General features: G+C 37.6%; 1 protein-coding gene across 1 annotated transcript in view; it reads left to right on the plus strand.

Moving 5' to 3' along the window:
* The window catches only part of LOC150109564 (protein Obscurin-like), a 1271613-nt gene that overhangs the window by 872965 nt on the left and 382032 nt on the right, over window positions 1-16616 (plus strand). Inside the window, exon 66 of the mRNA XM_090402667.1 lies at window positions 10042-10147. Within this exon, the coding sequence (XP_090258793.1) occupies window positions 10042-10147 (106 nt within the window). The remainder of the gene's footprint in view (window positions 1-10041; window positions 10148-16616) is intronic.

The raw sequence follows: 16616 nt of genomic DNA on the forward strand, positions 1-16616 counted from the left end.
CAGATCTCTTATTTCCTCCACCTCCAACAATATATCCTCACCAAGCATAAATTCTGCATCCCATCTTTGTTTTCCAAATTTTAAAACCTTACATTTTGCAACATTGAACTCGCATCCCCATTTGCTTGCCCAATCACTCAATTTATTCAAGTCTTCTTGCAAGGCCACAACATCTTCACTACTCTTCATTCATGGTTTGTCCCAACTTTGCATCATCTGCAAACAGCTGAATATCTCCATCCAAATCTTCACTAATATCATTAATATACAAGTTAAACAGCAATGGTCCTTAAACAGACCACTGATGCACTCCACTAATGACTTTCTTTTTCCTGGATATCACTCCCCCATACACAACTTGTTGATATCTATCAGATAGCCAGTCTCCAATCCAATGCACTAGTCTAATATCGAACCCCATCTGCCCTAGTTTGACTGGCAACTTATCATGAGGTACTCTATCAAAAGCCTTTGCGAAATCCAAGTATATTACTGTGTATCCTTCTCCTCTGGCCAAGGAAGCAGTCACTTTATTGTAATAAGTAAGTAGATTACTAAAACATGACCTCCCTTTAGCAAATCCATGCTGTTCATCAAAGATAATACCAATTATCAACCCATCTCTGGATCCGTAACTTGACTGAGTGCAAGGCTCGTATTAAAAAAATATCTCAAGGCAGGTGTCAACTTCCGTGGCACATTCCTTCAGAATACGTGGTGATATATTATCGAGTTCCGCAACCTTATTAACATCTAGTTTACTCAACTCCCCATACACCTCTTGCTCACTTACAGTCAGTCTCTCCTTCCCATCATCAACTGCTCTCAATCTCTTCATGAAGTCACATTCACAAGATTGAAAGACCTTTATGAACTGCTCATTAAATATCTCTACCACCCACTCTGCAACGGCTGTCTTTATACCATTTACTCCAATCAATGTCATCCTTCCATAATCATTCTTTCTTTCTTTTGCTATCTACATATCGAAAGAACTCCTTAGGATTCTTTTTGGCTTCATTAGCTAACTGCTGTTCATACCTCTCTTTAGCTACCCTGACCAACCAAGTCGCCCTCCTTGCCTGGTCTTTGTAGACCTCATGGAATTGGTTATTTCCACTTCTCTTATGCTTCCTCCACAATGCCCTCTTTCTCTGTATTGCATGCTTAATCTCTTTATTCATCCATCTCACACCTACCTTATTTAACCTTCTCACCCTTGGAATACATTTAGACATTGCATCTACTAGATAGTTTTTGAAAATCCCCCTAAACTGCATCTATTTCTTTTCCAGCTAACTCCACACCCACAAGCTGTCTCCTCAGCTCTTCATAATCATCCCCCACCTTGTAGTTCCACATATACCCTTTTTTCATTTATAATTATATCCTCTGATGAGATGATGAAATCCAAGACCCTCAATCCTCATGTGCCCTGTTACATACTGTCTGAGGTAGTTATCCCCTCAAAAACTCAAGAAACTCATTTTCTTTACTTCCAGTTTCTTTCTCATCATTCCAGTCTATATTGCCATAATAAAATCACCCATAATGCTCACCCTTTTCTTATTTGCTTGGCTAATTTGTTTATACATTTCATTATCACCACCATCCACATTACCTGGTCTATAACAACATCCAACCAAGTATTTGATTCCATTCACCTCTATCTCACCATACTGTCTCAAAACCACTATCACTCTTTCTCTATCATCAATAGCACTCACCCTCCCTTTTTATCCCTTCTATCCTCACGTAACACATCATACCCTTCCATCTCTATTCCTGTAAGGACTTCGTCCTCTTCTAACCATATCTCACTTATTCCGACAATCTTTGGGTGAACAGACGCAATTAGTGCAACCATTTCATCTGCTATGTTTCTTATACTTCTCGCATTTGTATACAAACACAACAGCTCATTTCTGGATCTACAGCTAGTTCCACTGGTACCACTCACTCGATGTCATCTCTCTCTCCATGCTCGACTGGGGCCATTTTCCTTTCTGCCCATTGCTTCTAGAGCCCTCCCCAATTCCAACTGTTTTCTCTCGATCCCAGGTCATCCCATTCCTTTCCTGTCTACACAAGCTCTAACCTCCTCTTGGAGCATCTACCTTGCTCACACTGAGTACCACTGTCCACCCTGAGCCTCCCAGTTTCCCTGCTCCTCTTGAACATCATTCTCTCATTTTCTATACTCATACTATTCACTTCCCCATTCATAACCACCACTTCTTCAATCTCTCCAATCTTACTCTCCTGCTCTTCCACATCACTTCCCACTTGATCTGATTCATTCTCTCTACTCACTTGTCTACCTTCCAGCAGCAGTCTCTCTAAGCAACTCACACCATAGCCGTTCAAATGCAGTCCATCGCTCCCATACAGTTCACTTCATCCTTCAAACTCATTCCATACATTAACAAACTGTACTCCCATATCTTCACACATTTCAGCCAGCATATCATTCATAATCCTTGCTCTCTGCCTCATCTCACCACAGTCATACCTAGGCAACACACTCACTACCCTTCCTGTCACATTATTCTTTTTTTCTCCTTCTAAGCACCCTCCTGATATCCATTCTAACATGCTGTTTGTCCTCTGTCAAATCATTCATTCCTATTAAAACTATCAATTCCTTTGCTCACTCCCTCCTCATATCCAATGCCTCAATCACTCTACTCATTTTACCACCTATAAAACATACCTTATGCATCCTATCCTCCAGCATACCTTTAATAATGGAGTCGCCATACAACACCACTTGCTCATCTTTCGTTAACTCTTTTATGCCATCAAGATTTGTTTTAATAGTTTTTACTCGAATTTTCTTAATTTCATTCTGCATCTATTTCATCTCTTGCCTCATCCAATCCAATTCATCTTTCTAATTTTCTAACTCTCGACCCCCTCTTCTCACTTTCACTCTCATTCATCCTTCTGTCTTTCCGTACCTTCGGTTTAACATGCGTCCAACTTTCGCTATCATTCATTCTTTCGGTTTTTTCCACTTTCTATTCCTATATCATGCCATTTCCGGTTTCATTCATTCTCTCACTTTCATTCCTTTCTGCCACTCTCGCTTCACTTTCGTCCTTTGAAACATCCATTACAGTTTTCAGATCACTCATTTTCTTTTTTACTGATTTTTTAACATTTGTTCGCCTCCTTTCTCACCATCCTTCTCTTTCGAACGTGCACTCATTTTACCTGCTATATTGTCGCTACTAACACTTTCTGTTATCAATTTCATGTTAGCATTCATCAATTCCTCGTTCAAGTCACACTTTGCACACACCCTCCTTCTATCTGCCCTAAACATCCACAAATCATTTATGTAATCAAAAGAATACATATAACACACCTCACACTTAACGAAGCGATTGAAGTCCAAGTTAAAGTCATGGAATGACAAAGCTGCTGCCATGTTTCCTTTGCCGGTTACTACTCTAAGGTCTAATAATAACGAATTCGTAATTAAGTTTAAGCAAAACAAAATCCCCCACACTAATAATAATGGTAGTGCACAACTTTTACAGCAGCTCTTACTCAAACAAATACTCATACATATTTAATTATTCCAAGAATAACTTATCTCAATCTGGAGCTCTTCTTACACATGTCCGCCAAGCTTGACTCACGAGCGCCCAATTTATCAATGAACTCATTATCAATGAGTTCTGTTCTTCCTTCTCAATGAATTTAAAGAAAGGATAACACAACTTATCCTTTCCTTAAATTCATTGAAGCTGCACTTAGTATCAGCATTGAGACTGCATGCTTTTTTTAGCCCACTTGGAAGAATGCCTTTTGGTTAGAAAGACCTGGTGGTTGGTATTCTAACAGAATACAAAGAAATATTTTCTGGGCCTTTTCAGATGATGCTTGGATTTGTCACAAGGCTTTTTTTCTTCTGGAAACTCAGATTTTGTTCCTGCAAATGTACAAACCATCTAGTCAATAAACACAGTTAAGAGTATGATACCCCTGTTTAATGGTTTCAGCTTGCCCAAGTTCAATGATAAATGCAAAATACAATTTTATTTTCTCATATAGGATTTCTTAATGGGATTATAGAAAAGAGGCTTCCTGCTCACTTAAGGTTCTTGCTTGTTTCTGTTGAAAACCAACAATTCAAATCTGTCATGCAGCAAGCATATGGACTTCTGCACAGAAAGTGCTATACCAAGATGATTTCAATTTTGAAAATTGTATTCCCATAATCTCTTAGATCTATTTCAAAACTTTTAATTAAATTTCAAAATAAAGATGAATTTTTGATTTACTTCCTTTCCTTTGATAGCTGACATTTAACCATTGAAATGACATCCCTTCTTAATAATCCACACTCTTGTCCTTTTGAAGGGAGGAACAATACCAGCAAAAACTGAATACCTTCCTCCAAATCATTAACAATATCCTTTACGTGTAGGTTGAATACCAGTTGATCATACACTTGCAGTAACTATTTGTCATCCTTTTGCTTTCAGACAGACACTACTCTTCCATATACATCGTATGATAGCTGTCTCTCTCTCTCTCTCTCTCTCTCTCTGTTAATCCACTAGTGTACTATCTACCCCCATTTGTTACAGTTTAAGCATAATTTTCATTATGGGTAATCTGTACAAACACATTTGAAAAATCTAGAAATAGAATTATTATTATTATTATTATCATTATTATCAACAGACCTCCATGAAGTCAAGAGCCTCACCGTGTACAACACCCACTCTCGCATGCACAGATCATCATACCTCGACTTAAATGCATTCACTGTCCCTGCACTCACCACTCTTCATGCAAAAAATCTACTTCACACCCCTTTGCTCACACTCACTTTATGCAGCTTTCAGGGATGGTCTCTAGTTTTCTCTCCCTGTCTCCAGATATTTGATGAAAAATCTCATCTACATTAATCTGATAATTACCCCTTACCAACTTATATGTCTCAGTCATGTCTCCCCTCTTCCTTCTATCCACTAGGCTCTGTAATTTGCATTCTCTCAATCTGCTTCTCATATTTCACATTTCAGACACCATAAACCAACATAGTCAATCGTCTCTGAATCCTCTCGAACATCTCATTACCTTTTTGGAAACCTAGTGACCAAATCTGTGCACAGTAATCCATATGTGGCCTGATCAAAGCCTTGTACAATGGAATTGAAACATTCTTACTTCTACACGTCAGTGTTCTCTGCATCATTACCATAATCCACTATGTTGTACTCACAATTTTAGCAAAATGTCCACAAAATTTTAAGCCCCTATCCACCATCACCCCAGATCTTTCATCTCCTTCATCTACTCTAAAATCTTCTTTCATCTCCTCCAACTATCCTATACTCTGCATCCCATCTTTGCTTCCCAAATTTTAAAACCTTACACATTGCAACATTAAATTGACATCCCCACATGCTCACCCATTCAGAAAGTTTATTCAAGTCCTCTTGCAAGGTTACAACATCTGCTCTACTTCTCATACAGTAGTGAAGAAATTAATCTGAACACTCACATTTTAAAGAAAAATTTTAATTTTGCAAAAAAAAAGTGCAAAAATTAAACTCCAACTTTACCTAATAATTTATATATGCTCCTCTCTCTAATAAGTTCATTAATTTGCTTAGGCATAGACTCTACCAACCTACAGCACATTTTACTTATTTCTGCATCTCAAAACCATACTTTTATAATGGCTTGTATTAAGTTATCCTTTGTATCACAATTAATTTTCTAAATCTCTTTTTCACTATGGCCCACAAATTTTCTATTGGATTAATATCAGGAGAGTTATCTGGACACTGAAGCAATTGTATGTTGTGATTTTTGAGGAACCTCTTTTACTTTTTATTTGAAGTGTGGCATGGAACAAGATCCTGTTGGAAGATAAGTACATTTTCTTTCTGGATCTGTAGGACCACTCTTTTCTCCAATATTTTTATGTAATAGTCACTTTTCATCATACTGTCAACAAGCACAAATGATCCTTGACTGCCATGTGTAAAACAACATCAGAACATCCTTTTAGCTGGATGTTTTTGAACTTTTTGAAGGTGGGTGGGAGAAGTCTTCTCAGCTACTGAGCAAACATAAGGTACTCACTCTCCTTGGACAAAGAAATGGCTCTCATCTGAGAATATGACACTCCCTGCTTTCAACAATCTTCGATGAACTGTCATGTCAGAAACATTAATTTTACTGTCTGCCAAGTCTCTCTTTAAGTTTACAACAGACAATCTTGGATTCAGTTTTCTTTTCCTTACTAGAATAGAAACCAAGCAGCATTGATTTCCTTCCCATGCAGTTCCTCATTCCATGATATCACTGCATGCTGCCTCCTGAGTTTGCCATAATCACCCACCTCATAGTTCTCCATATAACCCTTTCTCACAAGAGTCCTGATATGGCTGGAAACCATCCAAGTGATCACTTCATGGTCAGTTTCACCAAAAGGAGGATAATGTGACACTTCATTTATAACAATATCTTCTAATGAGATAATCAAATCCAAGACTCTCAGTCCATGTGCAACCAGTGTTACCTACTGTTTAAGGTAGTTATTCCTTAAAAACTCAAGAAATTCATTCTCTGATGCTGTCTCTATTCCCTATTTTACCATAATTTAAATTGCCCATAATGATCACTCTTTTCTTATTAGCCAGAGCAGTTTGTCTAAACATTTCCTTCTCACTGCCTTCCACATTGCCAGATCTATAGCAACCCCCTACTAAACATTTCATCTTATCCACCTCCATGTCACACCATACTACTTCAAAACCACTGTAAGTATTTTCTCCTTGTATCTCTACCTAGATGGGCACAACTCAACACTCCTCCTCCATTTCTGCTTTGTCTGTCTTCACGAAAGACCTACATATCCCTCCATCTCTATTCCTGTGAGAATGTCATCTTCGTTTAACCATGTTTCACTTATTCCAACAATTTTTGGGTGAATGAACTCTATCAATGCTGCCTTCCACTTCTATAGTCCTACCACTCACCATCACTAACTCCCTGCTTGTTCTCTTATTGCTTACTACTGCTAACTGGCCACCATCCATGCATGCCGTCTTACCAATCAACATCACTAACTCATCGCCACTTTCACCCACTGTCTTACCATTACTGTTGAAGCACTCAACCATGCCATCAACTTAGTGTATCTGCTCCCCAGCTAAAAGGCTGCAGGTTTGAATCCCACCTTGGGCATGGATGTTTGTGATTGTCTGTGAAAATACTAGTGGTGGGCTGTAGATGGTGATGGTAGTTGTGGTTCGCAGTAGTTGGTGGACTGAGTGGTGGAGATTGGGAGTTATAGGTGCCCAAGTTCTAACAGCCCAAAGATGAGTCTTTGTAGGAGTCCAAAGACTCATCCAAATTGTTTGCTGGCCTGGTTGATCGAGTGGTTAGCATATCTGTTCTCCAGCTAAAATGCTGCGGATTCGTCCACCATAGGCATGAATGTTTTTCGCTGAAAATACTAGTGGTGGTGGGCAGTAGATGCCATTGGTGTAGTTGTGGTTAGTTATAGTTGGTGGATGAATAGTGGAGAAAGAGAGTTGTAGAGTAGATGTCCTCCCTCAATGAGTCTTTGGACTGCCTGGAGGTGTCACATAATAATAATAATAATAATAATTATAACTTAGGGCAGTTTCACAATATAAGAAACTGCATGGAATGAATGTCATTAATGCATAGAAAGCAGTCAGGGATTATTTGAGCAAGGTAGTATCAGAGTGCATACCCAGTTTCAAGAGGATAAACCAAATAGAGATTAAATGGTAACTAGCAATATAAAACAGCACTGCAAAAAAAAAAAAAGAAATTACTGTGAAAGAAATATAAACATCGAGGTGATCAGCATGCCCATGAACAGTATAAATCACAAACAAGAAGGGTAACTAGCATGGTAAGGAAGGCTAAATCAGATTTCAAGAGAAAATTAGCTAAGCAGGAGCCAAAAAGTTTTCACTATGTAGCAAATAAGAGAAAGAATGATTATGGTAAGTTAACTTTACTCAGTGCTGATGATAGGAAAGTGACAGAAGCAGAAGAAATAGTTCAGTTAATAAGTGATCACTTCGCAAAGATATATCATCCCAGTAGCGACTTTGCAGTTAGTGAGGTGACAGAGACTCATGTGAGCATTGAGGTAGATAAACTGGAGGTTCTCAGTATATTGAGAAATATCAATGTGAATACAGCTGTGGGCCTGGACAGTCTGCTTGTGTGCTACAAAAAATGTGCAAGTGTTATTTTACAAGTGTGCAAGTTATCTTACAAGATGATTAAAATAAATTGGCAGTGTGAGCAGAGGACAATGGTTGTCAATTCATTGTTGTAAAATGTAAGCTAAAATCTAAGGCAGTGCCTCTGATGAAGTTGTTCAATTTAAGTCTCAGTTTTGGCAGGGTTCCAAGGGAGTGGAAAGAGGGGTAATATAGTTTCATTACATACAGGTGGCTCCAAGACAGAAGTAGCAAATTACAGAAAAATTAGTATCTCTGGAGTGGTGGTTAAAGTATTGGAAAAGTTTATTAAAAGTAAAATTCAGGATGGATGGATAGGAATATGATACTTCATAAGGAGCAGCATGGCTTTGTAAAAGGTATGTCCTGCCTCAGTGATTTATTCATATTTTATAATAAGGTGACTGCAAAATTGGATAAAGGAAATGGCTACACTGTGATACTGCTGGACTTTGCAAAGGCATCTGACAGAAAATTGCATGGAAAACTATTACATAAGTTGGATCAAATGGGAATGGATATGAAGCTGGTGGCATGAATAGGTGGTGGTTGATAGACAGACATTAGAGGGTGGTGTATGATGGAGTGGAATCAAGGTGGATGAGGGTGACTAATTGGAGTGCCCCAGGGCTCTTTACTAGGACCACTACTCTTTAATTTGTATATTAATGATATAGCAGAACATTTGAAGGGAGACATTCGGTTGTTTGACTATGATTCAAAACTAGGGAGGGCAATAGTTGATAAAGGTGATGTAGTTATCTTACAAGATGATTAAAATAAATTTACAGTATGAGAAGAGGACAATGGTTGTCAATTCAATGTTGTAAAATGTAAGATAATGCACTTCGGGATGAAAAGATTACACACTTCGTATCATAGTGATGGTACTAGTTTATAAGAAATTGATGAGGGTAGGGATCTAAGGGTGGATAGAGATTTGAAATTCAGAGGACATACTGCAAGAGTTGGCAAAATAGCTCAGAAGATTACTTGGATGCTGAAGAGCATATTGACAAGTAAAGATAGGGAGGTTATTATTCCTCTTTATAAGTCTATGATTTGGCCACATGTTGACTACAGCGTACAGATTTGGTCACCTGCATTGCTTGTGGATTAACAAGTGATGGAGAAGATTCAGAGATGAGCGACCAAGCTGGTGACAGGTGTGTGGAATGTTCCCTTTGAGATTGCAGAGTTTAGCTAACATGCAGAAGAGAGGAGATATGATAGAATATTATAAGTTACTAAAGGGATTCTATAAGATTGACACAGAAGAAATTTTTCAATACATGGGAAGTCTGGGAAAAACAAGGGGTCACAATTGGAAGCTGTCTAAGAGTGTGGTTAGTAAGGATGTGTAGACTAGGTTCTTTTCTTGCAGAGTGCTGAATGAATGGAGTGGATTCCCAGCAGCAGTTGTAAGTGTCCTAACAGTGAATAAGTTTAAGGAGATGTATGATAGATATTTTGTTAATGGATAGAGTTGGTCTCCCACAATGAGTCTTTTGACTGCATGGATTGCCTATCTTAATAATAATAATAATATTAATAATAAAAATGAAAAATTAGGTATTTATTTTAAGTATTAAGTATTTTAGATAGTTTATGATTTGATGATATTCATTTGTATGCAGGCCTACTTATGACAAATTACTTATTTTTAATGTTACATAAAGCAAGTGATGGTTAATTGAAAGAGGTTGTCTCAACTTTATATTAAGAAATAGCGTAAGAAACTGAGTGTTATATTTTTGGTAAGTATTGTTATTCTTTTCTTTAGAACCTCCAATTTTTGTAAAACCCCTTGAACTTGTAGAAGCCATAGCTGACTATCCAAATAAACTGGAAGCATTGTTAACTGGTGTTCCTACCCCTGAAGTGAAATGGTAAGTTGCAAACAATAAAATACTAGACTTTCATAGTATCACAATCAGGCTGACCTCTGAACAAACAAACAAAAAATAAGTGATAGCATATCTTTTTTATTTTTTTTCATGCATACAGAAAGCTCAAACTCAGCTATATTTAAGATTGTTCAAACATAGGATTCTGGATAAATGCCTGATCTGCTCTTAAATTAAAGGATATACCCCCCCCCCCCAAAAAAATATTGTAATTTATTTATCAACTCTGAAATTATCCCTCTTGAAGCAATTCAAAGAAGAAAAAAAAACTCAAGACTCAGATACAGGTGGTTTGATGCAGGTAATAATGCCTTACAAAACTGAAATTTAAGATCTGATTATTTGAGACTTGAAATATAACAGATTAATTTGAAAGAAAATTGATGGCGGAAAGCAGTAATATATGAACTTAATTGTGTTATACTAAGGGGTACTCAAAAATAACTGGAATCTGAACTCGGTGTGCTCGGTGTGTGTGTACGCTATCTAGTTAAGGATGATACCACTAGGCATTGTGAGTGTGCAGTTTTCCTACTAATAAATCCAAAAGGAAAATATCTCATACTTAAATAACGTTTATATTAAATATTTTTTGCCAATTATTAGATCCTCACTGTCACAAACAAAACTAATAAAACTATGCCTTTAACTCGACCATTTTTTCACTCCCCACACTCTCCGACATTGCATTCCACTTGCCAACCACTCTCCATGTAAAGAACTTACTTATTATCCTTTGCTCACATGTTCCTAATAGAACTTTCTGGGATGTCCTCTTGCTCTTCCCCACTTCTATCAAAAATTTCTTCTGCATTAATTGGATAACAAACCCCTTACCAACTTATGTCTCAATCATATCATCTTCCTCCTCTTCCTGTTTATAAGGCTCTATAAATAGCATTCCAAAGATCTGACACTGCCTTAGTCATTCTTCTCTGGAACCCTCTAATGCAGGGGTTTGAAACTCAAACACAGTAAAGGGCCAGTCAATTGGATGTATATCAGAAATGGGCCATATTCAATATTATTCTGTGAACTTAAACATAAACTAAAAAAAAAGAAAGGCTCTAACAATGGCCCTTTTGTTGTCAGGCCTTTATGACTTATGTAAACAGTTACACCACCATGTAAATTTTAAATTTATAACCATTTTTACTTTTAAATGTTAAAAATATAACAAGTTTAGAAAATATAAGTTCAATTACATTTTATTCATACTTTAAGAAAATTATTTAAATACATCATTTTGACTTACAAAAATAAAGATTTTTATCTATGAGTCCTTTTTTAAAATTCTATTTTGATCCAGAAACCTGAAATCACATGGATTAAAATGGCTGCTTGACAAGTAACTTCCATTCAGTGTTGCCAACATTTGATGGTAGAAACATGGTACAAAGAATTGTAGTAATAAGTTTTACTTTTGTTTAAAGCTGTCATAAAACATTTAAAAGTTTGAATTTTTTCTGTTTTAATCCCGACAGGATGTTAGAAACATTAATTTTTAGAAAAGAAATCATTAAATTTGTGGGCCAAATATGAAGCCTTTGCAGGCCATATCCGGCCTGTGGGCCGCCAGTTTGCGACCTCTACTCTAATGTATCATCATCATCCTTTGAAAACCAGATTACTAGATTTGTGCACAGTAACCACTTTATCATTGAAATAGTTGTCCCATGATATCTGTTGTGAAGTCTTCACAGTTTTTGCAATATAATCAATATACTTAGCATCCCTGTCCACCACCTTTCCCAGATTTCTCATTTTCCCACTACCCTCAATATTTCCCACCAGCTGTATATCCTGTATCCCATTCCTTCCTGCCAAATTTAAAAATGCTATTACAAAATCTTACACTTCACCACATTGAACTCGTAGCTTGACTTCCATTGTAGATGTTGTGGTTTAAATGAGGATCTGATTCGACTATGTGAGTAGACAAGTATTTAATTTTATTCATGCTCTTATTATCAACAATTTATTGTTATTGTCAACACATTTCTGAATCTGAGCCTTCACCAATCTCTCCAATGCCTTCATCATTCTAGACATGCTGCTTGGCCTATAATTCAGATCCTCAATTTTGTCATCTCCTCTGTGAAATGCAAGAATTTTACCTTCTTTATACTCCTTTGGAGGATCTGTTGCAAGTCATTAACCCACTGAAACACTCCATTAAGACCACAGTGATGCATCTAGTCCTACTGCTCTATTAACATGAAGTTTATTTAAATCCTCATATCATTCCTTCTCACTCACTATCTGTCCTTGCTCAATTCTATCATATACTCCATATGATATCACACTTCTCATGATAACATGCTTATGAGAATAAAATACTATGATGACTTGCTCTTTGAATACCTCAGTTATATTTTCTATATTATATTCTTAATTATATCCTCTGCATTATGCCATCAGTTATACCATTCTACTAACTATCAATAATATCATCTTCCCATTGTCGTTCTTTCATCATCATCATCATCATCAAATGCTAGTATACCCTCAAGGGATGTATAGGATATGATAGTATTACATGAAAAAGTTACATCATTACTAACTTCCTATCTACAATTTTCCTCCAAATCGGTCTGTTACCTGTCAAGACTCCAATATTATCAGATCTTATATTTCTGTCTTCTAAGGCACTTTGTACTGTATCAATCCACCTATACCTTGGTCTTCCTCTCGGTCTTTATTCTACAACCTGGCAGAGAACACTTGTTTTGCTAATCTTCCCTCTTCCATTCTGTTTAAGTAACCATACCACCTGAGATTAGCTCTGCTAATGCATTCCTCGATGCTGCAATATCTTTCATAATATCCTCATTTTTAAATATTATGATATTGCCATTGACACCATCTTTTCATGCCCCTAATCTTTCTCAGGACTCTCATATCTGCGGTCTCTAGTCTTTGGTCAAGTGTTTTACTTCTGACCCAGCTCTCAGATCCATAAGTTAAAATTGGTTTGAACACTGTCTTGTATACAGCTAATTTAGTGTTTTGACTAATTTCTCTCTTGTTCCATATAAATTTATTCAGTTGACTTCTTACCATACCAACTTTGTGGATTCTGTTGTCTATTTCCATATTTAATTTACCATCTTCACTAAAGATTGTGCCTAGGTAGCTGAAATGTTTTACTTGTGCTATAGGTTCTCATTCACAATGCAGTTGATATTTTCAATGCTTCTGCCTATTTTCATTGTATTTGTCTTGTTATTGCTGACCTTCATACCAAATCTATTATAGTCTCATTCAATTTAGTCAGGGAATCTTGCAGACTTGTATTGGAATTTATTCTTGAGGGACAAATGTCTTAGGCAACATGTAACAGAGGGAACAAGAGGTTCAAAAGTTTTGGATTTGGTTATAGCATCAGAAGAGTTGATAATAACTGAGTTGATGTCTCTCCCACCAGTTGGAGAGAGTGACCATATGGTGTTGACTTGGAAAATGAATAGACATGCAGGAGTATCAAAGAGACGGGAACTTATGTGGAATTAAAAAACAGGTGATTATAATAGTCTTAGACGTCAACTTCGGGAAGTTTCATGGAGGCAGGAATTGGAAGGCTGGGATATCACTAGTTCGTGGGAAATTGTGAAAGAATATTTGTTATCAGCAATGGTAAGTTGTATACCACGAGTGAAGAAGAGGACGCAATTTGGTGTAAAGTGGATGATAAACAATATTAAACAGGAATTGCATGCGAAAAAGAGGCTATGGAAGAGATATAAGGAGACAGGTGAAGAGATGCATGAGGAATATAAGACACAGGCCAAAAGAGTGACTAGTGTGGTAAGAAAGCAAAACTGGAATATGAGAGGAGATTGGCCCTAAGGTCAAAAGAAAATCCTAGGGAATTTTTTAGCTATGTGGCCAGTAGGAGGAGAAATGACTGTGGAAGAATGATATTGTGGGATAAAAATGGGAATAGAGTGACTGATGCAGAGGACATAGTGGAATTGTTCAATGAACACTTTATTGGAGTATTTCATCCTGGAGGAGTCAGTTTTAATGCCAGAGGGATAGGACTGGTTCGAGGTCTGGAGGTACAGGAGGAGAGTGTGTTTCAGATACTGAGTACCCTGGATGTCAGTAAAGCTGTGGAACTGGATGGTATTTCACCACGAGTTTTGAGAGAATGTGCTAGGGAATTGACAGTGCCTTTAACATGGCTTTTCAATGAAAGTCTGGCTTTGGCAAAGGTGCCCAGGGAATGGAAGGAAGGTAAGATAGTGCCATTGCATAAGGGTGGTAACAGACTGAAAGTGTTTAATTATAGACCAGTCTGTGTGTCATCAGTAGTTGTTAAGATCTTGGAGAAAGTAGTGAGGGACCGTATACAGCACTGGGCAGATGAGGGTAGTGTTATCTGTGAGAGTCAACATGGATTTGTGAAAGGGCGCTCCTGTTTTAGCAATATGCTAGCCTTTTATAATAAAGTTACAAGAACATTAGATGAGGGAAAGGCATATACTGCAATTTTCTTAGACTTAGCAAAGGCATTTGACAGGGTGCCACATGATAAGCTGATATTTAAGTTGCAACACATGGGTCTGGATGTCAGATTGGTCAACTGGATTCAGGATTGGCTGTCTGATAGGTATCAGAGAGTTGTGTATGGTGGAGCAGTTTCAAGGAGACAGAAGGTTACAAGTGGGGTCCCAGAGGGCTCAGTACTAGGACCTATATTGTTTAACCTTTATATCAATGACATTGCCAGTGGATTGCAAGGGGATATTCAGTTGTTTGCAGATGATGCGAAGCTGGGAAGGATTATTAGTAATAGTGCAGATGTGGTAGCCCTGCAAGAGGATTTGAATAAGCTAGATAGATGGGCAAATGAATGGGGATGTCAGTTTAATGCAGCAAAATGTAAGGTCTTGAGGTTTGGGAAACATCGATGGGATGCTGCATACTCTATGGGAGGAGTTATACTGGAGGAAGTTGGGGACACAAGAGATCTGGGGTTGATGATTGATAGAAACCTGAAGTTTAGGGGACATATTGCAAAGGTGGTGAAGGTAACACAGAGGATTGCTGCTATTATGAGAAGGACACTGACCTGCAGAGATAAGAGGGTTATCATTCCGTTGTATAAGTCTCTGATCAGACCACACTTGGACTATTGTTCTCAGATTTGGTCCCCAGGATTTGAAGGGGATAAATTAACTGTGGAAAAGATACAAAGACGGATGACAAAGATGGTTTCAGGACTGTACAAGGATAGTTATGAGGATCGGCTGAGAGAATGTGGACTGCAGAGTTTGGTGGATAGAAGAAGGAGAGGTGACATGATTGAGACTTTTAAACTGTTGAGAGGTGGTTACAGGGTTGACACTGGGGAGTTCTTTCGCTTGGTTGAACAGCAGGAAGGAGTGATGACAAGAGGCCATCCCTGCAAGTTACGAAAGGAAACTGTGAGCAAGAGGGTAAGGAGTGGTTTCTTTGTGTGGAGGGTGGTTGAGCCGTGGAATGCATTGCCTGATGGAGTGGTGGGAGCGAGAACGGTCAGCGAGTTTAAAGAGTGGTATGATAGACTTTGTGTTTCTCAGGGGGGGACCCCCCCTTGATGAGTCTTGACAGACTTTATGTCTTAGGAAGGACCTTCCTCGATGAGTCTTTTGACTCCTTGGAGGCCTGAATAATAATAATAATAATAATAATATCATCTGCATAAAGCAAAGAGCTGATATTGACATCTCCAATTTTGATATCAAGTTTAATACCACTTTCTTTCATAATGATCCATATAGATAATGAATAACAGAGGGGGACAATGTACATCCTTGTTTGACACCAGATTTAACATTAAACCACCTTCCTGTACTTCCTTCAATTCAAACTGCTTACTTACAACTCAAATAAAGACTAAGTATTTGCATGATATAATGCCCCATTGACACCATATAACTGTAGTGTTTTGAATAGCTCTTTCTTGGCACCTTGTCATATGCATTTTCCAGATCTACAAAACTTAAATACAGATCTTTGTTATATTCCCATGATTTCTCTATGTCTTAAAGTGAAAATCTGATCCTGACAGCTCTATTGTGTCTGAATCCAGTTTGTTCTTCACCAAGCTTCTCTTCCATAATCCATCTCAGCTGTTTTTCACCTACATAAACCATCAATGAAATGATCAAAGAACTCATTGACCAAGAACGGTCAATGAGTTCAAGGAGTAGTATAATAGACTTTATGTTTCTTGGGGGGGGGGACCTCTCCTCAATGAGTCTTGATAGACTTTGTGTTTCTTAGGAAGGACCTTCCACGATGAGCCTTTTTGACTCTATGGAGGCCTGAATAATAATAATAATAATAATAATAATAATAATAATAATAAAAATAGAATATAAATATTAAATCAGCTAACACCTTTTTATTCTTGTATAGGGAGTAGGCGAGGCTGTTTAGCCCTATCTAACTTTTTAGGGAC

Source organism: Typopeltis vanoorti, chromosome 2 (assembly GCF_054136105.1).
Source record: "Typopeltis vanoorti isolate ZY-2024b chromosome 2, IOZ_Tvanoo_1.0, whole genome shotgun sequence".
Lineage (NCBI taxonomy): Eukaryota > Metazoa > Arthropoda > Arachnida > Uropygi > Thelyphonidae > Typopeltis > Typopeltis vanoorti.